This window comes from Neolamprologus multifasciatus, chromosome 23, assembly GCF_963576455.1.
Source record: "Neolamprologus multifasciatus chromosome 23, fNeoMul1.2, whole genome shotgun sequence".
In the NCBI taxonomy this organism is placed as follows: Eukaryota; Metazoa; Chordata; class Actinopteri; order Cichliformes; family Cichlidae; genus Neolamprologus; species Neolamprologus multifasciatus.
The window spans coordinates 9,003,655-9,029,126 of NC_140460.1; the positions used below are offsets into that span (position 1 = coordinate 9,003,655).

The 25,472-nt window shown below is 42.6% G+C and overlaps 1 protein-coding gene across 1 annotated transcript in view; it reads left to right on the top strand.

The window, feature by feature from the left end:
• The window catches only part of scfd2 (sec1 family domain containing 2), a 114,976-nt gene that overhangs the window by 11,233 nt on the left and 78,271 nt on the right, over positions 1 to 25,472 (top strand). Inside the window, exons 3-4 of the mRNA XM_085152533.1 lie at positions 998 to 1,122; positions 12,757 to 12,932. Coding sequence (XP_085008659.1) covers positions 998 to 1,122; positions 12,757 to 12,932 — 301 coding nt within the window. The remainder of the gene's footprint in view (positions 1 to 997; positions 1,123 to 12,756; positions 12,933 to 25,472) is intronic.

Genomic DNA, 25,472 nt, shown 5'->3' on the forward strand with positions numbered 1-25,472 from the left:
TGGCGGCTGTCCCGTTGTGAGCCCCTCTTCTCCCCATCTAGCCCCTGCCCAAGGTCTGGAACAGATTACATCTGATATTAAACACATGGCAGCAGTTAGAAAGGAGAAAAAGCGAGCGAAGAAAAAAGTTCTTAAAAAAGACGAAAGAAAAGAAAAACAGAGTGGATTTGTCAACTAGGTCCCTCCTACCTTCTCTCTGTCCTCTGTTCATTTTCTCAGTGTAGTCTCTTTCTCTACTTTGTTTCTGGGCACTCCTGAGTATGTGGAAGATCATGACCGCTTGTCTGAATAGCTGTCAAAAGCACAGACAATGATGTAAGCTTTTTATGTCCTTTTATTCAACCAGCAAAGCTTACGTCTTCTTATCATGAGGGGGGGAAAAAAGAAAAGAAACTAGACCAAGGTCTGAAATTCTTATATAGAGGATGTTTTGTAAGAAAAATGTCACTTTCTATTCATTTAATGATGATGAGGCTCCTCAGTGACACACTTAGATTATTTTGGGGAAAGATTTGAATCCATTTCTGCTTGCAAGCAGATGGTAATGGTCTTAAACGCATGCCTTGCCGCCAGTCTCCCATTAGAGTGTGTTTCGTAATAGCGTATTTTAAAAAAACACTAGGGCCTGAGATGGCACAAAGACGAGTCTCAGTCTCCAGATTTACTTTTGTAAGGACGGTGGTTATCAGTCCAGAGGAATGTTGGCACACAGATCTTTAAGGTGGATGCAAAACATTCCTAATGTTCCCTCTGTTGATTTCAGTTTTTTCCTGTGAGGGCTCCCATCAGGGAGTCACCAGTCCCCAACCAGTAGGCTCTCTATCACTGAGGGTTGAGCTCAATCATGCTCATCTTGTTCTGTGTACTCTGAACAAACAAGCAAGAAAAGTAACCATTGCTCAGCTTGTTAGTGCTAAAAAACACAGTTCACTTTCTATTGCAGTGTTATGTTTTCCTCATGACTAAACTTGCCTGTTTTGATTGCTCTACCTATCAGGTCATCTGCAAGGTCACTGTGGGACGTCATGCTGACCACTAAACACAAAGAGGGGGTGATAGAGGTCCGCCGGCAACTAGTGGAAGCAGCCAGTAAAGAGAATCTGCCAATCAAGATGAGCATGGGTAAGAACCGCTATGCCGTGGAAGGAGCAGAGCCCATATCATGTTTCACATTAATTAAAGACTAACTTATACAAAACACAGAACAGTCGTATCATATAAAGTATGTAGAATTTTTCTTGCTTAAAGAGAATCATGTGCTACTTCTGTATTGTTTTTCAGCACTCTCAAAAACATTACAAAAGCGCCTCCTATTGAAATCAAGCTTCTTTGCCTTGCTGTATATTTGCCCATGTGGCCACAGAAGGAAATGTGAACCACATGTTGGCTCTATGACACACACTTACACACACATGCTGCTTGCACACATGCTGCTTTCGAAAACTTTTGTTGTTTGTTAATGAAGCAAAGGGACTGAATCGAGGGATAAAAATATGCGTAGGCACGCAAAAATAAAGTCATTACGTGCACGAGTGCAGAGTGTCCTTGTGCACGTTCACCTTTATGCTACCCTCTGACTTAAAGAGGTAATGGATGCACTACACTCCCACAAACACACATACGCACACACTCCCGTTCATGGCTAATATGCAGATTAGCATCTGGCAAAAAAGGGGGTGTAAAAGGGAGGGGCACTGTGGTCCCTTAGCTCCTATAATCTACAAGGTAAAGAAGGTCTTGTCTCTCGTAACAGGCAGGTTGTAATGTGCTGGAGGTCGCACACATATGCTCACACCCAAGGCACTCTGTCTGGCGTCCAAATCTACACATGGCTGTTTCCTTTCACGCACGGCAGTCCCTCTAATTCCAGATGTGTGCAGGCTTTTAGATTTTATTGAGAGAAATACGCAACATCAAGTGACGCTAAAAGCAAAATGTATAAAGAAGGTATAGCACTGAAGCTTCTCCCGCTGGTTCACTGACAGCCTGTTGACTTAATGTTTTTGCTGAGAGAGAGAAAACGAGAGAAGCAGTGAGAGAAGGGGGTACTGTAATATCCTTAACACTGAACCTTTATACCCCGCTGGCAGAGGACCAGAATTCACAAAACCCCCTGAGCTCCCATAGCACCCCCCACAGTTCCCATCCTGCCCACCAGCAGAGTTTTCAATCCATCATGCTCTGCTCCTGAGACCAAGCTAAACCGAGTAACACAAAACACTTAGCATTAATACCTATCTGCTCTCTCAGTGCCCACTCGCTCGCTAGGAGAGGAAAATTTTCTCAGAACAAATGACCAGACATCAGAACAAATGACCAGACATCCTCCAGCTTATGTCTCCTGAGGGGCACCAGGCAGGGATGCCCACTCTCCCCTTCACTGTTTGCAATTTTTATCGAACCACTAGCAGCAGCAATTAGACAGAATTCAGCAATTAAGGGCATAAAATGCAAGAACGTAGAACATAAAATCAGCCTTTATGCTGATGATGTGTTACTCTTTCTCCAAAATTCACAAACCAATATCTCTGGGGTGATTGAATTGATAAACTCTTTTGCAAGAATATCAGATTACTCAATTAACTGGTCAAAATCTACAGTCCTTCCTATTAATTGTTGCTTCCATAATTCCTCTTCTACTCCACTGCAATCGGGAAATATAAAATATTTAGGTATTAATATTTCTCCCAAGCTTGCAGATCTAACTAAATTAAACCATACCCCACTTTTAAAGAAAGTAGAAGGTGATCTGGCTAGATGGAAATGTCTACCCATATCACTCATGGGAAGGGTTGCTGCTATAAAAATGATGGTATTACCAAAAATAAATTATTTATTCTCAATGATCCCAACTAAACCGCCGCAAGATTGGTTCAGATCTCTAGATTCATATATGTCCAAATTCCTTTGGAAAAATAAGCCCCCACGTATAAGCTTAAAAACACTACAAAAGACCAAGGATAAAGGAGGATTAGAACTACCTAACTTTCAGCACTACTTCTTAGCCAACAGGCTTCAGTTTATCTCAGGATGGCTAAAACATACCCTCTTTGCAATAATCTAGAGATTTCAGATCTACCATTTATCAGCTCAAACATCCAACGACATGAATGCTTCAAAAGCATCAACATCAGCTCTTCTCTGACAGCATGGTGGGAGTTTCTGAAGTTGACAGAGTCTTCATTAATCCCATGCAAACGTACACCTATCTGGAACAACCCTGACATATTACAAAACAATAATATGATAAACTTTTCAGATTGGAATGGTAAAGGAATCAAATATGTAGAACATATACTAGAAGGAACAGAATTTATTTCATTTGACAGACTAGTTACACAATATGGGATCAACAAGAAAAGATTTTTAGAATATCAACAAATTAAATCCATAATAAAAAAGAAATTTAAACTGGGTCAAGTTGAACTACAAACACCACCAAGTGTGGTTCAATTTTTTACTCTTAAAACCCCCAAATTACTATCCAAAATATACAGAATGCTTTCTAAAGCAGATGAATCAATATCACTTCCTATTGCAAAATGGGAAGCGGATTTATCAGTTAACTTAGACCAAAACTTCTGGTCTCAGATTTGCTTAAAAACCTTTCATCTAATCAGAAATCCCAGTCTTCAATTAATTCAATACAAAATACTACATAGAGTGCACTATACAGGTCATCGGATGTTCAAGATGGGCTTTGCATCTACCAACAACTGCTCACACTGCCAAACCAATTCACCGGACAATTATATCCACGCTCTTTGGTTCTGTCCACCAGTTCAGAAGTTTTGGCGCGAGATATGTGAAGACTTATCAAAGTGTCTGAAATGTAACATTCCAACTTCCCCCTTAGTGTGTTTGTTGGGCAGCTTAGATAATGTCACTTCAGAAAAGAATATAGCCCATATGGTTTTCACTGCCCTATGCATAGCCAAGAAAACAGTCCTCATGAACTGGAAAAATAAAAACAATCTTAATTCTAACCAATATAGAAATTATCTATTAGATTACATTAGTCTTGATACAGCCTCTGCCACCACATCAGATCAATCGCTCTGGGCTCCTCTGATCAGCTCCATCACCTAGTGGGGGTGGGGGGTCATATTTTGGTCTCGCCTTCACTGTTGTGATTGGTGTGGGGGTAGGGTCGGGCTTAGGGCGTCGGGGGGTTCCCCGGGAGCATCTTCCTTGGGGGGCTCAACCCGGGGTAGCGGTCATGGCCAATTAGGGGCTCTGTTGGCTCTTAGGTGACGACTTCCTCGTGGCTACGTGCAGCGGGGCTAGGGGAGGGTCTGTGCTGACGGACGGGGGTTACTGACCTGGTAGCCTGGCTGCCCCTGGGTGGGTCCGGGACGGGCGTGAGGTTCTGGGGGCGCTCCGGCTCTGGCCTGGGGCCCTGGCCGGGCCTCGGGGCCCTGGCCGGGCCTCGGGGGCCTGGGTCCTGGTTGGTGTGTTGCCGGGGTTGTGGGCCGGTGGGTATATGGGGGCCCGCCACTGGCGCGGGGTGCCGCCGGTGCGCCGAGCCACCTGGGGGGCTCTTCAACTGGTGGGGGTGGGGGTGGGGGGGGGGGGGTTGTCACATCTTGCAGGAGCTTTCCTCTCTCAGGAACTCTCTCTGCAAGAGGGGGAGATACAGGAGAGGTGGAGGAAGATCTCAGCCTGGGCGTCTATTGTCTTATGTAGTCTGGAAGATGAGTGGATGATGGGGTGGGTGCAGTTTTCTCTGTTGTGGGGTTGGGTGGACTGCCCCGGGCTCTGTGGGGCCGGGCGGCGCCGCTGCACTGGGCCCCGGTTCGAATGGGCCTGGGCCCCCCTTCCCTGGCGGGTCGCGGAGTATGGGGGTGCCTACTGGGGTCAGCGGGGGAGCTGGCCCCAGGGAGGGGTCACTTGCCCCTCCCTTCCTTCCCTCCCCATCTCCAGCTGCCTCCCTCTTCCCGCTCCACCACAACCACCCACACATGCAGGGCCTTGGAATAGGGGTGTGTCACCAGGGTGCAGAGGAGGTAACCCCCCCCTCTGTCCCCTTCTGGCTGCCTCTGCCTCAATTTTATCCCGCAACTTAGACATTCACATTACTCACACTCTCATTACACATACATATAGGATCTTGGGGGTGGGCACGCTACACGGAATCCCAATTACCATCAGGGTGTACACCTCACCCCCGGCGTCGTTGCCCACCTCTCAATTTTAAATACACGTAGACATTGAGGGCTAGCAGGAGGGACTATGCGCTTACCTGCTGCTCTCTGGCAGGTAGCTCCATGCCCTCCTGGGTTTTAAATGCACCTTAGAACACACATACATCAACACTACAATGAGCGGGTGGAGGGAGGTTAGGAGTCTTCTCTCACCCTCGTTCTCTGCTTTCTGCTGGAGCAGGGGGGCTAGGAGGAGGAGTTGGCCGTCCGACTGGGATCCGGAATGTGGGGCCCCCCTGCTGCTGCGGAGTCGGGGCGGTCTGCTTCTCCCCACCGCAGGGAAAAGGGTAACACAACCTGGGTCTGGGTGCAGTTCCCCCCTCCAGGGGCAAGGGTACCTAGACCCGGTTCGTAGAGTACGCTTGGGGAGTGTGATTGTGTGTACAGCGTCTCTTTATGTCTGTCTCCACGTTGGTTGAGTGTGGAGTAAGTGCATATGAGAGCATGAGGGTGGGAATGGATGTTTGTATCTGTGTGTGCCTGTATGTCTGTGTCTATATGTCAGGTTGGGTATCAGATGCCACCTCTCTGAGGACAGCTCAGGCCCTCCAAGGTTTGGAGGCCTATCTCCCCCCACCACTTCCCCTGCCGGGGGCGGACTCCCTCAGACATCGGTGCGTTGGTGGTTCTTTGTGTCCGGGGGTGGGCGTCCGGGTACACACCGGCTCACTCCTTGGCGGCTGCTTATCGGGGCCTGGAGCCTGGGGCTCGCTTGGGCCACTTCGGAGGTGGGGTGCCCCCGGCCTCTCGGCCTGGGGCTCGGTCACTCAGGCACAGCTGGCTGCCGGCGGAGCTCACGGGCACGTCACTGCAGCCCCCCCTGGCTTCTGCTCCGTGGCTGCTGGGTGACCCCTCATCTGGGACTCTCCTCAGCTCTTTCTGGGACGGTGGCACGGCTGCCCCTCTGTTGGTCTTCCTTGGTCTCTTGTATTCTGGGGGCCTCTGGATGTCTGGAGTTTTGATCTCCTCCATACCTGCTTCATGCCCTGGAGGACAGGGCAGTGGCCCCCCACACCCTCTAGCAGATCATTACATGAGGGAACCTTTTAAGAAAACAAGCGCGTCCATGCTCACAGGTGTACACACGGGTGATCACACACACAAACTACACCCTTTTTGGCTCCTACCTCAATGCACACTGTGCTGTCGATCTTACGTGCTGCACAATAATGTTTAATATTTAGTATTTACTGTCATATTCCCATATATCATTGTGATGTGGTTTATTGTATTACTCTCGTTTTCTTCTGCTTGTTTTCTTTTTTCTTTCTCAACAGGTGATCCAGGTGATCGATATATGTATTTTTTTTTTTTTTTTTTTTTTCTGCTTATTCTGTTGGTTTTTGTTTTTTGCCCTTCTCCCCCGTCCCTCTTCTCAACTGTTTTTCTTTCCCTCTTTCTTTCTCCCTTTTCTTTCCCCCAGTCAAGTCTGTCCCGTATTCAGCAAGTGAAAATAAAATAAAGAATAAAAGGTGAATCAAATGGACCATTACGGCAAAGCTGGGATGGTCAATTTGGTAAAGAAAATCCGTTGGGCATCTCTCTTCGCCTTTAGACAATAATTCTGATGGCAAAAGAGCCAAACGGGACAGGCAAAAAAAAAAAAAAAAAAAAAAAAAAAATTAAAAAAAAAAAAAAGGAGAGGAAAATTTTCCCCCTGCACCCAAGAGTGTTCTCACTCTGGTGGGGTTATGCAGATCAGAGGAGAAAAGAGGATATCGCTGTATTCCAGGCCCTAAATTTTCACATACATACTGACCCAACTTGGCTTCTTTTCATCTCAGCAGGATAAGATCATCCTGTGAGAAACAGAGAAAATAATAAATTTCTCAGCGCCTGATATAACCCATCAGGTTTCTCACAGCACAATAGAATGATGAAATTCCCCTAATCTGTGTAGGGATATGTACAGTATGTGGTTTCGCAGAGTCCAGTGTTTATCTTTGGTGTTTTTGCTCTTTGCAGGGAATTAGCTGGACAGCTTCGGTTTCATCTTCCATAAACGTGCGTTCATCTCATCCATCTGCTTGTGTTTGTATATATGCGTGGATGTGCGTGCGTCACAAGTTTATACCCTCTGTGTATGTGCCGCGTGCACGGACACCGCGCGGTAAATGGGATGTGTTGACAGGACCTTTCTTCCTGTGGCACAGTCCGGCCTTTTAACGACAGAGCGTGAGTCAAGCGGACAGTTGATTTGGGGAAAAATAAATTTTTGTAACAGCAAAGATGTGTTTATGTTTAGCAGTGTAATTTCTCCCTTTTGAAAACTAAATTTATATACTCACATGTATACATGTGAGTAAGAGGAAAAATTTTATATTTTATCTAGTAATTAAGGCAGGCCTATTCATTTCTTGTTTTGTTTTTGTTGAATTGGATTCTCTGTCACCATAAAGGAGCAATTTATTTATTTTTTTGTCTGTTTAACAAATGTTCGTCAGATATATTTAAGACTTGGCAGGTGAATTGTCAAGTGTTAAATCACTTCAAACGTTTGAAGTGATTTGGGATTCTCTCCAGTGTTTATTTTTCTGCTTTTCTGCATTTATACCAGGGTTCCCATACCAATGTAGATGCTTTTGATTGGTTTGATCGATTTGTCTGTATCCCAACAGTGTCACCAGCTCACGTAGCATAGTTCATAAATTAACCTTAAGAAGGGAATTTTAAAGAGTTAAACACGCAGAACAAGGAACCTTTTAAATTGCATGTTACCTTTTAAAGCAAATGAAATGAAGACCTAATCGTAGCATTTTTTTAGTCGTATTTGCTTCTGTTTCTATGAAAAATTGTTGAATTTTATATTGAATGTATTTGTGAAATCTTGTGAAGAGGTGGACCATGGCAGATACAAGCCAAAATATAGATAGAAATCTCTTTCTTCAAAATTACAAGATTGCACATTTGCACCTTTGTGAATGACTCGTCCTAGGAAATGCCCCTCTAATTTCTGTATATCATCTCTTTTCTGCTCTTGTAGGTCTGCATTATGTTACTACCAGTCACATCCACACAAACTGTTTAACTTGTGTCCCTTGGCCAGAGCCTGCTGTGTTGTCTTGCAGCTTCATGATAGACGGGGCCAGTCTACCTGTGGCATTTAAGAGCTGGCTTTCTTAGCTCTTGCATCCCTTTACTCCATTTACCCAGCACCATGTTATTTGTATGGTTGGTTTTGGGTTTGTCATTTTAGGTTTTTAAAATGCACAACACTATGTATACTTAACATTCAATCATCCAACTACTGACACACTAATTAGAACCCCTCATTGAGTACTATAGTTTTATACTTAATTAAGTTAATAAATTAGTAGATTTTGTTTCAAGTGATTTCTTCCCATTATTTGTCATGGCCCTTGAGCCATATTGTGACACTCAGATCTTTTAAAATTTCAAAGCATCTCATTTCATTTGTAAACATAGATTTGTCCTATTAGTCGTGTTAACCACAGAAACGATACAATCAAAATTTTCAGTGATGCACTTCAAACATCAGTCTTGAATTTGAATAAATGAAGTCTCCCACCCCAACAGATTCAGTTTGAAATTGACTTTAAGTTTGAACTAAAGAAAAGCCAGAGATAAAAGCTTTTTTGGAGAGACACTGAAGACACCTAAGTGCTGCGACAGTGTAGCTGCCTACTTGTAGCCTCTGCTCTAATGTACAGTAAAATCTTGAAAGGGTCCCTAATATACATCCTCAGATAAAGGCTCCAACATGTTTCTCCTCTTGGAGTGCATAAATAAAAATCTCTGAGCCTTCCTGTGTCCTCATCCACACAGAGTTACTTATGAGGCTGTCCAGCTGCTGAGGCAGGCTACCACTCAGCTTCACTCCAACATCAGACATCACTTACCCTCTGAGTAACCCTGTGCACCTAGAACTCAAGTCATCTTCCAGTAACCGGACTAAATCATTGTTGGCCCTTGCCCCTTCTTACATTGTTGAAGACTTTGATCATAGCCAAGTCTCAATCGCCACTTCTGCACATCAGGCTGAAATGCGCAGAAGATCCAGATGTTTATAGCAAGAGACTAAAAATGTGATTTGCTTTATGGCTGACTTTGCAATAAATGCACCCAAAAGATTCTTGCAATGCCCAAAAGGTTCACGTTTCTCTACCATCTTGTGTGGAAAAGCTACAGAAACTGCAGTACTGCTGATTTATATGTATGTAGGGTTCTTCTTAACAAAACTGACATTCTGAAGTACTGATGTTATTTATATTTATTTTGAATAGCTTCTTATTCCATGCACACCCAATGCACTGAAGACTGAATGGAAATATTTCTGTACTTGGCGCTTGTCACCACCAGAAAGGAATGCACGGTTCTTGAAATGCGTTCAAATTTACAGATGCAAACATTTCGTTTTAAAACAGTTCTTCTGTTTTGCTGCAGCTATGGTAGTTAAAACGAGAGCTCAGCTGACAGATCAGATGACAATGAGAAAACGTAAAACAGATTCATTTTGCATCTGGCAACAGGATGCCTGAAGAATCATAGCACTGTTTTGAAGGAAGTTTAGAGACACAGATAAGAGCTAAGGCTGAACCAGGACTGTTTGATTGTGTAATGGAGTGGAGGCTTTTGTGAGGCTTTCTTGGCTAAAGTACTTTCTCCGTGTTTCTTTCCGATGTTTTACGTTTTCTCATTCTCATCTGGTGTGCTGTAGCTGTAAATTCCGATTACCTTTAGCCTACAGGATACCATTCTGGGTGAAATTATTCCCTGGTTCTGTGCTGAATTATGGTTGGCACATGAAGCTTTGTGAACTTTAGTTATACTGCCAGGATTTTTATGGCTGGATATGCTCACAAAAGAGCTTTTCAGTATTCTGTCTGGACTGGAGCTTATTCTTTAAAAATACTTTAAATTCAACAAGAAACTTGATTCGCCTTCGGAGGCGCTTGCTCTGTTTTGTCTTTAAATGTCACCCAGTGCATTCAGTCCTTCAGTTCATTTCAGTAGGTGTTTCCCAACACATACATATGGAAATATATGTTCCTGTCGTGTTTACTGATTAGCTGTTGTGAATATAACTTTGGTAGCAGCTTTGTGCGGCTCTCCCAAGTATCCCTCCTGAAAATAGTACAAAGCTACACATTTTATCGTCCATTTAACATGTGCCTTTTTGCATTTCTAGTTCTAATGTCTTTTAGATTTCTGTTTCGTTTGTATCCTGCCTGTCTGTTTCTCTTCTGGTCATATGTTTTGCTTCACTAAAGAAAACACTGGCCATGTAGTCCAACAGGAAATACTCCCACATCTGGTGCTGGTTCAGAACATCAACATAAAGAAGTAGGCTTTATGGCGAGTTAATGTGTGCCCTTTGTCTATCCCAGCCCCTGACACAACCTCTCATACCTCTAAGCCGCGCTTCATACCACCCCTGGACTTTACACCCTTTGCACTGCTTTTCCTGTGTCTCTTTAAATGGGAGAAGTTGGGGGAGATTCAGAGGTTCCTAAACAGTAAAAGGAGTCTGGACTCTTTCTGCTACCTCTATAAATAATCAGTGAAAACTTCTGATTTACAGTTATTAGTCATACTCAACACGGGTTCAGTGCCTCTTGTCAGTGTTGCTGCACTTCAGCTATATGTAGACATGCTTAAGCACCTACACACATGCTTACATAGTGCAACATTTATGAGTCACTGACTAACAACAATCACAGAAGCTCTACGCAGGAACAAGCACATATAGAGAATATTCCTTTGTGACTGTCACACAGCAACACTCATGCAAGCCGTGCAGCCTGCTTTCTCTCACCCTGTGGAGTTTTTGCCTAAGATAAAGTTATGCTCTACTTCAGTCTCAGTCATTCCCCTCTGCCCCAAGATAAGTGTATGATTTTTTTTTTTTTTTTTTTAATGCTGTTATGCTTGGTAAAAGGTTATCTATTGTTGTTTCTGCTTTTGGCTCTTCCCTTCTATGTGTGTGCAGTGTTCCCTTGTTAATCGTGTGGGAGTTGCGTTCTAAAAATAACCCGCAATAGGCGAAATCTGCAAAGTAGTCAGCGTTATTTTTTACAATTGTTATAGATGTTTTAAGGCTGTAAAACTTCTCACTATACACTTTATACACTTTTCTCAGACAGGCATGAACATTTTCACACTTTTCTCTCTTGTTTAAACACTCTCAAAGTTCAAACCTTCGTAGAAAAATAACTCCAGTATTATAGAATGAAACCAACTTCAGAGTCACAGTGCTAGCAATCGAAGATTTATGTAAATTCGACAAGGCCAGCGCATTCTGTACTGGACAGGAGACATGGCACAGAACAGATTGATTGACAATGGTCTACAGCCGATCAGGACACAGAACACAATGAACACACACACACACAAAAGCATGCAAAAAATGCACTAAAAAAATCAGCGAAACGGCGAGGCCGCGAAAGGTGAACCACGTTATAGCGAGGGACCACTGTATAGTCTAATCATTTTCCCTTAATATAATTCTTAAAATGCTGTATGTATAGAATATGTTTGCAAACCCGAAAAAGTTTGCAGAACTTAAACAAATTAAGGTAACCAACTGCCTTAAGTTTTTAGAAGTTGATGAATTTCAAAATTGAAGCTTATCAGTACTCCAGTATTTCAGTTACATTTGGTATGTATCTTTTGACTAAAATAAAAGTAAAATGTTTAGTAATTACTTTTTTTTTTTTTTAAATTTAACTAGAACTTAAAGTTTTCATTCATGTTTTCATGGGAATTAGTTGACATAACTTTAGTTCAACTCAGTATTTAATGATTTGGATGATTTTATGACAAATTGTGTCTCCAATTCATCGTCATCCTCATCAATCATCATCAGAAAGATTTATAGTAGTTGTGACTCAGAAGAAAGTGGGCTAATGCTAGAATTCAAAGTCTCAGTTTGAGATTCACGATAAAGACAAGGAGATTTTATAAATGGTGGAATGTTGGGGGTTTTTACGCCCTAAAAATTGATAACCACGGGGCTCCAAAGTTTTGTTGCTTAGAGTGTGGGATTCCTTTCATTCCTTTTTATTGTAAAATACAATCCAGCTTTGACACATCTTTTACTGAGTAGAGGGTCCACTCTGCCATAAAGTTTAGTGCTTCAAAGGTGGTTGCCCTTTCGAAAGTTTCTCCCATCTTCACCCAAATCTTTGTAGCTCAGTGTGAGTAACCACCAGCTTTAGGTCTCCTTCCTTCCACCTAAAACATCAGGAAGGAGGGAATTCGATCAAAGTTGATCACTTCATGTTCTGAGGCTCCTGAGCTAAATACAGCAAGCGCTCTCAATACTTATGTCAATGTAATATTTCAGATTTTTCTTTTTAATGAATTGGCAAAACTTTCAACAATTCTGTTTTCACTTTGTCATTATGTTTGGATGAAATTAATTTTGAACAATTTCATCCTAAGGCTGTAAAATGTGTGGGAAAAGTCAAGGCGTCTGTAAACCTTCTGATTGCACTGTATACAACGATCTTTGCCAGATTTTGATTGATTCATTTCTTACGGCTCCAAATCGCTCGCTAGATGATAACTGTATCATCTTCCCTCCTTTCAGGCCGTGTGACCCCCGAACAGCTGCGCTCCTACATCCAGCTGTTCCGGAGCAGTCGAGGGGCGCTAGAGAGTCACTGTGGGGTGCTCCAGCTGGGCCTGGCCACGGCCCAGACTCTCCGACACCCAAGCCTGCCTCGCTGGGATTCCTGTCTGGCCTTTGAGAGGCTGCTGCTGCAGGTGGGCGCTCATCTTACACGGCCCTATTATCCATATGTGCTAGAGCTGATGAAAACTTGATGTTTTCCTTTTTAAATGGGACGTGAACATCTTAAAAATGCGATACCACCTATGACAGATTGACACATTTTTGAGCTCTTCAACTGCAACACAGAAGCCTATTTCAGATGAAAGTAATTTTCAGAAGTGTGACTGAAATAACTTCAACAACACATATCGATGTTAGATAATAACTTGAAATAAAGCGACACTGATACTTTTAACTAAACTGGAAAACTGCATATTCTCTGGCATTTTTAATTAACATCGCTCCTGTTAGTAAATATGTTATTACCAGCGCACAGGAGGTAGGTGTGTGTTTGTGATTCGCAAGATGGCGGCAAGAATGTTGTGTTAAACTGACAGCGACAGGAAAAAACAGATTCCTCTCTGTCATAAACAAGGTTAGTTTTGCTTGTAGGGAAAACATTCCGATCAAGTAAACACGGAGAAAACGCTAGATTGCCATGATTTCGTGTAGAGCCTTTGAATCTACAGGAGGTCTTTTATGGGGGATGGTGGAGGCACATGTACATGTGTCTTTGAGCTTTTAAAGGTCGCAGGATAAGTCGGGGGGAGGAGGCGGAGTATAACGAATAAATCAAAAAATGAGAGCGCAGTCAGTCATCACTCATTCACCTCCACAGCAGTGATTAGTACACGTTCTGTACTTTCTAACACACAATCTTAATGGCGCCAAGCTATGAGCTCACTAATACAAAGCCATTTCCTGCTTCTCTTACCTTGGTATTTTCATTGAGTCGCTCTATACTCCTGAAGCTGTAAAGCAAGCAGTAAGACGGCCGAGTATTTAGGAACTTATTAAACTAAAGCACGGAAAAACAAAACAAGCTCTTAGCCATGCCCCATGCCAAATTAGAATTTGAAAACAACCTCATAAACCTTCATCCTCAGCTGGGGCCATCCCTGTTTTACTTAATAAAGGAAGAAGACTTTAGGGCTTACTGTTCCAATATCCATTTACTTCATGAACCCACTTTGATCCACTGCCCCATGGTTGTCTGCTATACCTGGATAATTCTAAACGACTTTCTCACCACACTTCTTTTTAGTTTTAGTTGTAGAGAACTAACTTCATTAAAGTGACTGTGTCTCATTAAGCTGATGGTGACTATGTTAATAACAGTGTAGGATACGTGGCACTTGCCCCAAGTTCAAAATTGCATTCTTCAAGAATCAAATCTCACAAGCAGGCCTTGAGCGCGATTTGAGGGTTGTTTTCAATCAAAACTGGCTTGAGTTTTATTGAGGAATTAAGGGAAATGAGTTGTGTGTCCTCTGTGCCCCCTCTGTTTATTTAATCTCCATATGAGTCCGTTTTTTTTTTCCCCCCCTCTGCTCAACATGGACAGAGAGAAGTTAATTACTCTATAAAATGGCGGGATGAAATGCCTTTCAGCTCTGCCTGGCAGTCTGGATGTGTTTGCTCTGCCTGAGTGTGTGAGGGCTGCTGTGGGTATGACCGACCAGAGCTGGACGCTCCATTGCTGGTGGACAGTGTGACTTCATTCAGGCCAACACCTCTGTGGTTCACTGGGGCTTTGGATGGGCAGTGACCGAACTGAGGCAAAGGACCAATGAGTTCAAGGCCTAGCCTAGTTCATGCCTTTCCCAAATGTTGGCTACAAACACAGAAGCACACAAAAGAGATTCTAATATCTCAAATATATCAATTTCTGGTGAAATGAAGGTTCAAAAACACACGTCGTGTAAAATGCCGCGTAATATCCACTATGTGACCTGAGCTGCTGTAGAATAGTGTTCTGGTCTGGTCATGCTTGAGTACTTGTGAGGGTCTTGCTGCTTGGAGGTTAATCAGAAAAGGGGACAGATGTGGTTTTGGAGGTCAGCATGTTAGTGGGACTGTGAAATAAATGTGGTTAGTGTGATACTTAGTATTTATACTGCCACCAGATTTATTACTTCCTTAATAGAGTTGTTACGTGTGTGAGCCAGATATCGTCTTGGCTGGCAGTGCCACCCTGCCTGCTCTTATACCTCCCTCACTTTTCTTGGCCCTGGCTGTCTGACATAAGACTGGGGTTTCATCTGAATGGTCCAGATTGAACAGGCTTGGTTGCTCTCCAGTCCACAGAATGTGTAATACTAGGCAAGCTAGAAGGGGTGGGGCAGCTAAGGCAAAACTCAACAGACTCACTCTTTCACCACTTCCAGGAACACTCACTGCTTTACCTTCCCATCACCATCCCAGCCTGGACCTCAGCCTTCCCAAACTAAACATGCACACTTCTACTGTACATCCCTCCCACGGAGAGTAGACTTTGCAAGTTCAGTATTTTAAAAGACAGATTTTTATTAAGGTGCGTAGTGTCTCTATACAGCGTGCTGTCCAGCCTACTGTTGATTAGTCTGTCACATCACTGAACTTGGAAGTGATGACAGCAGTGCAACAGAGAGGAGCTAACCTCTTTCACCCCGGCCTGTTGCTTTACTCTGCTGGGATTACCAGGGCATGCCTCTGCAAACATTCAAACTCAGAGTTATTGCTGGTCACAGCGCTGCTCAGACAGAAAGCTGCACTCGGCTGTATGTCCCCATCTCCCAAGGGTAACTCAAACTGGTCGCCTGGTTCTTATCGCTGTCTCTGCTTTAGCTGCATGTTTGTGTTGTAGTCTGAAATGGTGTTTATATGACTAAAACTGAGCTATGAATCCAAAACCAGTACCCTTAACATTACTTTATGGCAGATAGATAACATTGTAAAACCTCTTCTATATACAGGATATGAGAAAAAAAAAAACCCTATTATTTCATTAGTTCAGATAAAATGTAAGTATCTGTTGGTTTTTGTTGGCAGGATCTGAGTAACTACAAATATGAACTGAATTGGTCCGACTTAATACTAGATATCCCTCACAAGTTGCACCATTCCCACCATACTGACTTCAGTCTCAGGTGTGAGTGTCAGTGTATGTGCCTCAGTCAGCCTTCATTTTCTTTATCATAATCATTTGGAAAAAATCCATCCATCCATTCGCTTCCACTTGTCCTTTTTCAGGGTCGTGGGGGGCCGCTGGAGCCTATCCCAGCTGCCATAGGGCAAGAGGCAGGGTACCACCCTGGACAGGTCGCCAGTCTGTCACAGGGCTAACACACAGACAGGAGACAACCAGTCGCACTCACATTCACTCCCACATTCACACCTATGGGCAATTTAGTGTTTCCAATTAACCTAACCCCACTAACTGCATGTCTTTGGACTGTGGGAGGAAGCCGGAGTACCTGGGGAGAACCCACGCAAACACGGGGAGAACATGCAAACTCCACACAGAAAGACGCTGGCCTGATGGTGGAATTGAACTCAGGACCGTCTAGGTGTGAGGCAACAGTGCTAACCACCAGGATGAAGTGTAATTTTTTTCTGTCATCAAGATTAGACAGAGTTTGACCTGCAAATTTCAGGAAAAATTACATGAAATGCTACTTTTTGATTGCAGCTGCTCCCTAGTTGGGTCTTTTGAGCTGACAGAGTGTTGAATCAGTCTTATCCTAAAATCTGTTTAAATGGGGCTTTTGTGCAATATTTCCACAGAAACTATTTAGTTAAAAATGCTCAACCTGTGAGACCCTCTTTCATAATCGTCCACAAATTATTCTGCAAGCAGACTGAAAACCAACAGTTCACCATGAAGCATGGTTAATTCATCAAGATAAGTCCAGAATTGTTTTGGTTTTTTTTATTATTTGTTTATGCATTTGGTGACGTCTGTGTTATAAATTATTATACAGCCAGGGTGGAGCCTGGTGACCCTAACGCTCCATTAATAACCCCCAGGACAGTGTCAGTGGGCTCTGCCCTAAAGACTCGTGACCCTCAACCTTTATCCCTTGACACTCTTGGATGTACAATGATCTGCAGAGAATCAAACCTGCAGGTCTGCAGTATGTTAGTAGTTTGACAATAAAAACCCATGTCATCTCCTTTTACATAAAGCTGTAAGAAAGTGCACCCACAATACGTATGCTCATGCAGTTACATATGCAACATCTGGATTGCATCATTTCTTATGGTGACAGAGGGGAAAAATGTTGATATTGGTCCCAAGTAACTTTCATCTTATCTGAGCTGCATGCCAGAGACAGGCAGGAGGCTTTAAGCCTGTAATTGGCCTTTCCCCAGGGTATGGAGACTATCCCCACATCCCAGACATTCCCCCTTATGTTCCGTCACCACTGTGTCCCTGCTGTTTGCTCTATTTTCCTCCAGATTGTAACAAAGGGGTGTGAATGACTTCGGGGTGCTGCCCTGAGATGTCCACCATTGACCTCCTCTAGTTCCCTACTGTTTAACAGCCTCACATCTGTACTGACCTGGACTGACCGTCTCCCCATCCATCCACTTTTTGTACCACATTCTCCCTCATCCAGCCCGTGTATTATCCTCTCTGTGAGTTTGTTAGCCCTGGAGCAATGCAGATTTGCTCACAGAAGAAACCACAGGAGGTTCAGGATCAACTCCTGTCTGTTTCTCTACAAAGTGGCCTCTTTGTCTCTCAGCTCCTGTTTCCTTACCCATTTTTTCTATAACTTCATCAGGCTTCCTTTTAAATATGTCTTGAGCAGGATTACTGTTTCTCTGTGATGCGTTCCACAAACATATGGCTCACTGCAGCATAAGCTCACATGGCCCATGTGAACTCCTGTACTCCACTAAAGTCCACGCCTCTGTATTTTTTTTTCTGTATTTTCAAGCATAACAAGCTTTATAAAAATGTAGAGTGGGAAAGAAATTAGTTTATCGGAAGATCAAGTTATTTACCTATCTCTTCCTTCCTGTGTTTAGTTGGAAAGGATTATAGTAAGGGGGAAGAGCAATGATGATCACTCCCAGGAAGACCCAGGAATAGCCCCCATGTCAAGCCAACACCCCCTCCCCCCCTTCCCAGCACCAGTATCCTGAGACGGCTGTGTTTACATTGTTCTGCACAGCTCAGCCTTAATGTACTATCTGTTTAATAGGCAGAGAGAGGTCTGTTTATAGAGGGGGGGGGGGGGGGGGGGGGGGCTTTTTAGCAGAGGTGATGGGTTGGTAGGCCAGAGGGCAAAATCAACTCATCTCACTTCCTGTTATCATTACCTCTCTTCTTTCAGACAGATAGGTGCTCGACTCACCCGGCTTTCTGCATTACTTATCCTTAATCGCCTCGCCATCCTGCTGGCTATAATTGTGTTCAGTTTGTGCCTCCCCTGGAAAATCAAGTAACACAGGAAGGCTCAATCTAGTTGCCTCATATTAGGCCTTGCTGCATTCACTTCACAGCTCAATAGTCATTTGCATGTGCTGCGTTTTAAGTGCTCTACGTCTTTCTACTAAATCTATATCTCAGCCCACTGAACTGAAATTTTATTGCTTTGATGTTAATAGCTGTAGAATTACAAAGCTGCAGCTCTCTAAAATTTAAAGGTGGGGAATACGATGGCCTCATAAGGTTTTGATACACTGAACATTTTCTCTTCTACTTAAAGCGCCCCTCGCTCTGTATCGAGGCAGAGTTGCACTGTCACACATGTACATCTGCGGATATTTTTTGTTCTGTTTTCTATTGTTTACTGCGCCTGTTAAACTGCAGACTCAAAGCCCTTCATGTCAGGAGGATTTTTCATGTGGCCTTGAGTTTTTTTCCCCCCACGAGTGTGTGTGTTTTGAGGTTTCTGCAGAATGTTTTTCACAGCGTTTGCCAAAGGAAACTCGTTTTTCTCACCCTTGCTCAGACCCAACTTTCATCGCACTGAAATCGTTGATCTTTCTTGAAGATCATTTGCACTGCTCTCTCCACTTAGGCACACTTTTGATATTCCCGAAATCTGTTGTGCTGAGGTGCACTGTCATCTTGCAGTGTTTAGGCGAGGTGGTCTAGGGAACATGATCAGAAGGTAAGGGGGGGGGGGGCGCTCATAAAGCTTCCACTAACACTCTCCATCCGTGGTGAATCAGGTTAGTGTGGTCTGCTGACTTGGCCTTCTGGCGTCAGACTTCATTTGAGCATGCTCCAAAAAGACACCACAGACTGGGAAAAATCCCACAATACACAGCATTCATCCTTGGATTGTTAACAGGGAAGACCGTAGAAAAAGCTGACCGTTAGGGAAGATGGCGGGGGTTTGCAAGAGGCCCAACAATGACCCACTGTCCCAGATGGATCCGAGCAACGAACCGCATCGTACCTTTATATTCCTGAGACTGGCACACAGACTCTGCCTTCAGTTTTACGTGTCACTGCTCATTGTTGGTATTCCATTTTTTTTCCCATGGTTTTGTGCATCTGAAACTATATCCAGATGTTCTCGTAAGCAGGTGCGTGTGTGCACAGCTATGTGTGCGTGCAACCATTCATGCGTGTGCATCCCTTAATGTGCTTATTCTGGTGAGATTGTCTCAACTTCCTGTTGTCACAAACAGGCTCTGTGTTCGCTGTAGAAAAGCTCCACCTCAGGACAGATTTACTATCAGGTCATTTGTCACTACCTGCTGAGCACAGGCCAGGGAAGGTCAGAGCCCACAGGACATACGTCTTTGTGTTAATTTCTCTTATTTGAAATAGAGACAGAAGAACATTCCAGGACCTTTGACTGTCCTCTTTGGATACTGTTTAACTACAAGTAGATGAAAGAGTTTCATCAGATTGAAGATTTATTGTTATTGGTCAGTTAATGGTAAAAATCATATCAACAATCAGACGATAAACCTCACTGCTAGTTCTTGCATTCTCAGCTTGTCTTTAATCATGCAGGCTTGTGCATAAGTTCACTAAAGGTGAATGCTCTGACTTGTGAGCCATTAAACAAACACAATCTTCCCACTTTGGTCGTGATAAAAATCAAGGCCCAGGACAAACATGGGTAAATTACACATTAGCGTCTCAATCGCACCCTCAGTATCATTAAAGGAAACGAAAACAACATGAAACAAAATCAATAAAAGCCAGAGACATTAATAAAACTCAAGGTGAATAACTGAATCTGAATCTACTTAAGTGTCTGGCATTCTTCTTCTGTAATGCTGTGTTACAGATCACAGGTAATGGGTAAACATGCCTGCTCTGTGCTGTGTATTTTAACATTGACATTAAGCCAGATTATGATGAATTTGCAAAGAGATGTGACCAGTTGCTCCCAAAAGGCTTAATGACACAAGTTTGTGAGATTGCTTAATAAATATCTTATTAGAATCAAAGACTGTATTAAGACAGTATAAAGGATGTATGATAGCAAACAATTATAGTAATTATTAGAGACATAATGGAGGATCATCCAGGATATGATCATTAGCTAATAACTCATCAATCACAAGTCATCAACCAAAGAGTGTAGATCATCCCATCACGTCGTGTTTAATGCACCAAGATGGCCACAGCATAAATACTCATCTTGAGACTTTATTATAGGATATTAGCCAGGGGTTAATGTTACCCTGGCTACATTAATTTTCAAACAAGCAAAAAGGAATGAAGGCAAATTAATGTGCTCTGTAGTTGCAAACCATGTCAATGTCTTAATAAGCCACAAATCAGCTGTAGATACATTAACTTAAGTCAAATAACAAATGTGATGTAGTTTTAGGATGTTTCAGGTTGTATAGTATCACACGATTGAAAGACTATGATGTCATTCACTCTATTAAAGGGATTATTGATAACAAACTGTAAATAAATGCATAAAAATGAACTTGTCAGATTTGTTGCATATCCAAGTCTGTTACTGCAGTTATATTAGAGTTTAAGTTAGCTTAACAATTAAATCTGATACCTGCACACTCTGGACAGATTGCCAATCTGACATAGGGCTAACACAGAAGGACCGACAACCTAATCCAACTAAGTGCGTGTCTTTGGACTGTAGGAGGAAGCTAGAATATCCAGAGAGAACCCACACAAATACTGGGAGATGCAGACTCCATACTGAAAGGCCCCCGTCAGATGATGGAGTCAAATTTAGGACCTTCTATTTATGTGCTAACCACCACACCAACTTATTATAGTGCTGCTGCCCTATTATATTATAATATATAATATATATTCAGCCTTTAAGCAGATTGTTTTATTTAAGAATAAACCAGCCTGACCTAAAGAACATTTTCAAAATTAAAGTTTTTGGTTTTTGAAACAGGCACCCGGGTTCATTGTAAAGCACTAAATTAACATGCATTGAAATTCATGTAGCTTAACAGTACTCAGCATTATGGTTGTCATGTTTCAGTTCACATTTCCATTATGTGGTCCTTCACTTTTTCTTAGCCAGTGTGGCCCTTGAAATGATGTTGCCCACCTTCTCGACTAGAACCTCTCTTTGTTTCAGAGTGTAATTGTACCCATCTGAGACGCCAATCTGCACAATTTTCTTTCCTCTGTCCCCAACACTTTGTTATCTCATGCCCGTTCTGTGGACTACCTTGTGGCCCCAGGGAATTGCCCAGTCACCCATAGGGAACAAGATTGACCAATCACTATGGCAACTAAGCAGTGAGGGTCAAACCAGGTCAATCAGAGACAGACTGTTGCCATCCCTGCTCTGTCATTAATTACTTATACCTCCCCAGGCACTGCTCCATGTGTAATGCAAAGCTGAAAGGTTTGGATCCAAATGGTTTGAGTGGATGGTCAGGTGAAGTTCACCGATTCATTTCATATGTGTATCTGTGACAGGGTCAGACTTGTCTTTATTATGAACCAAGAGAGGGTTTCCACCTCTGACTGTGTTTGGAAACGAGTGTGTCAAATAGATATGTCATGTTAGCAATAAGAGCACAAATGACCTGTGTGATGTTACAGAGACCTCTGACTCTAGAGGAAGGCTTTATTTGTTGATTTGATTAAGTCCAGCATCATCTCAGTGTTGTGCGAGCCTGTTCTTTAGAAGTGGGCATTTAGTTTGATTCGAGCAACCAGAGCGTACAGAATCCAGTCCTCTCCAACTTTAAATGGTTCAGTGTTTATAGGTTGTGACAACACTTGCTGTATCTGGTTTAGAGCTCAGCTTTCAAATTGAGCTGGTATTTGCATTTGTTAGGCGCTATGAAGATGAAAAACTGCATGCTGCACAGCTTCCCTTCTGTGTGTGTGTGTGTGTGTGTGTGTGTGTGTGTGTGTGTGTGTGTGTGTGTTTAGGAAAGTTGCCTTTTGTTGTTCTTGGACTGATCTTGTATGAGCTAGAAATGAAACTCATCTGTGGAGGGAAACAATCTCTCTGCTTGCCTTGTAACATGATTGACATAGGGGTGCAAAGAATAGGGAAATACCCCCCAGGCTCTCTGCTGGAGTGGAATCTGGTGATGGTCAAATGTCCTCCTTTCCCCTCATTCCATATCATTAGTGTTTTCTTTCTTAGTTTAGATATTCTGTTTCATCCAAGTGTCCAACTTTTTCCACCTCTAACCCTTTATTTTTCAATTTTTTATACAATTGGACTTCATTCGTACAAATGTATCTGACGATATCTGGTTCTGCAGTAAAAAGAACTGTAGCCATGTGCTGAAACAGCCTGTAAGACACTGGAACCAGAATGGCCAACTTGAAGAAGTACACGCTGATGAAATATTTGTAAATGAATTTGTTTGAAATGCCTTAGAACATTTGCCAAAACACTGGATATGTTTAGTAAAATTATGACAAATAGAAACCACTGCCCAAATAGCTGCTAGATACAAGTGACACAAAGGTAAGTATAAGTATTTTAAATGAGCTACATATTACATAAATACATTGAATTTGCAGAAATAACTAAAACATGTTGGCTATTGGACAACAGTGCATTTCACAATGCCTGCAGAGCGTTCTTGAAAAGTTTCCACTAACTGTCATGGTGTATACCAACCAAGGCCAAAATTAAGCTGTTCCAGCCCTCCACGCTGCATTTTATCCAATACGAGAACTCAATTTGAAAACATGTGAGCGAAAACCTCACTAATTCCTGTGTTTTCCCACTCTAGCTTTCATCTCGAGTGAACTCGTACACCCCACTTTTTGTCTACTATTGTTCTCGCTGCATTTAAAGACACATGTGGGTCTGTTTGTCCCACTGCTGTTTTCATGGAAATGGGGTAAGGAATAAAAGTAACCCAAAACGAGCAGCGACGCCGAACCGCTAATTATGAGCGGGGGGGAGGGATGAAGGGGCCCGAGGAGGAGGAGAGGACTGCTTATATACATTCCCCCTTCTCACAATCTCCAGCTATAAGTCTCCATCTTCTCCACCCTACTGTTTTGTTGTTTTGCTTTTGTTCTGAGTTATTTAAGATGCCGTGTCTTTCATGTGTGCAGTTGTGATCTCTCTGAGCTTTTAGCACCGCGGGTCGTAACACAGCAGAGATGTCTGCACGACGGGTGCCACTGACAGCAACAAGTTTTATGTTCTGTGCTTGTGCGGCATAATAAATCATACCTTTTAATGATTTGATGATTTTGTGTTCTGTTTAGGTGGTCATGTTGGTGTTAAAATTGTCAAAAGCATCTGTCTTTTTAGTTGCTGATTCTGAGTGTGAGGATACGATCATAGAAAAAAAATAAAGCATTTAGTCAAATGACACATTAAGCACATACTGCACATCTGGCTGTGAGGATCTGAAGTTCAGATGTCCTCGTTCACACTGCACTAACCACTTCTCCACATCCTGTCTAAAGCATAACAGTACAGAGGTTAAACTGCAGAATCCAATTTTTATTTTTGCAAGTTTGCATGACTCCAGTCTGCAGTTGGCTGTCTCTGTTTTTTCCCTTACTTTGTTGAGCAGGCAAAACTTTTGCTAGACACATTTGGTGAAATATGTCATAATGCATTCATGAAATAAAGCAATTTTGTACATGACTGAGTTTAGAAAAACACAAAGTCCTTAAGCCGGGCTGTGTTGCCAGTTAGATACACCTATCGAACTATAATCTTTTCCAACACAGAAGCTCTGCAATAAATCTCATTTATAAAGCTTATCATATTCAGTTTGTCTTAAGACTGTGCCAGAGAGGTTCTGACTCAGCTCTTTGGTCATATTGGACGCTATTGTGAGAGACACTCCATTAAATTATAGTAAAGTTGGTTGCAGAAGTTTTTCCACTGCCATTAATGTCAGCAGTGGTGGACAAAATATTATCCCAGTGAGTTTAAAATAATTTGACATCAACTATGAAAACCAAAAATGCAGTGTGTGTGTGTGTGTGTGTGTGTGTGTGTGTGTGTGTGTGTGTGTGTGTGTGTGTGTGTGTGTGTGTGTGTGTGTGTGTGTGTGTGTGTGTGTGTGTGTGTGTGTGTGTGTGTGTGTGTGTGTGTCGTACTCTTTTTCAACCAGTGTTGGAGGTGGAGGTAAAATGTATAAAATGCAGATATAAATATATATTAGTGCTGTCAGCGTTAATCTCGTTAAAATGACGTTAATGCCATAACCACATAACCGCAAATCTCCGTTAGCGAGTTAACTTAATGAACACGCTCACTGAAATTTATTTAACACTTCTTACAAAAGCCTGTTGGTGATGATAACCATGGCTTCAAGGCACCTCCTGTACCCAAGTTCTGTGGGCCCTTTCTATCTACTCTGAGCTTTAGTTTAGTTTAGTTTAGTCCGAGTAGATTTTGAGTTGGATTCAGGTCAGATGATTGGCTGTGCCATCCTAGCATCTTTATTTTCTTTCCCTGAAACCAATCGAGAGGTTCTTGGCTGTGTGTTTGGGATCATTGTCTTGCTGAAATGTTGTTCGGAAAACTTTAAACACACTTCAACATGCTTTTTCTTCAGGAATGGAGTCTTGCGTGGCGATCGTGCATACAGGCCATGGCGGTTGAGTGTGTTACTTATAGTTTTCTTGAAAACAATTACACCTGCTGTTTCCAGGTCTTTCTGTAACTCTTGGACAACTCGACTGATAATTCTTTTTACTCCTCTGTCTGAAATTTTGCAGGGAGCACCTGGTCATAGTCGATTCATGGTATGTTTATGGTGAAATGATGTTCTTTCCACTTCTACATTATGACCCCAACAATGCTCACTGGAATCTTTAGTAGTTTAGAAAGTTTCTTCTGTAACCAATGCCCTCAGTATGTTTTGCAACAATAAGTTGCAAAGGTCTTGAGAGAGCTCGTTTGTTTTACCCATCATGACATTTTTTTGTGTGACACCTTGGTAATGAGACACCTTCTTATAGTCCATCAGTTGGGACTCAACCAGCTGATATTAATTTGCACTAAGTGGCAGGATTTCTTTCTAATCACTGGATGGATTTGAGCGGGCGTCATGACTTTCCATGCCTTTTTGCGCCTCCCTTGCTTCATGTGTTATTATTACACCAAATTTATGGACATCTGTGGTTTGATTTCTTTTCATGTGTGGACTGGATTGGTTGTTACCGACATCTGGGTCATGTCAGTAGCGCTCACAAAATTGGTGACATGTTAAATATTTTACCCGTTGTATACTATGAATACCAGAAAAAAGTGGATATTCTGTCATACATATACTGCTATCGCGATGCTCAT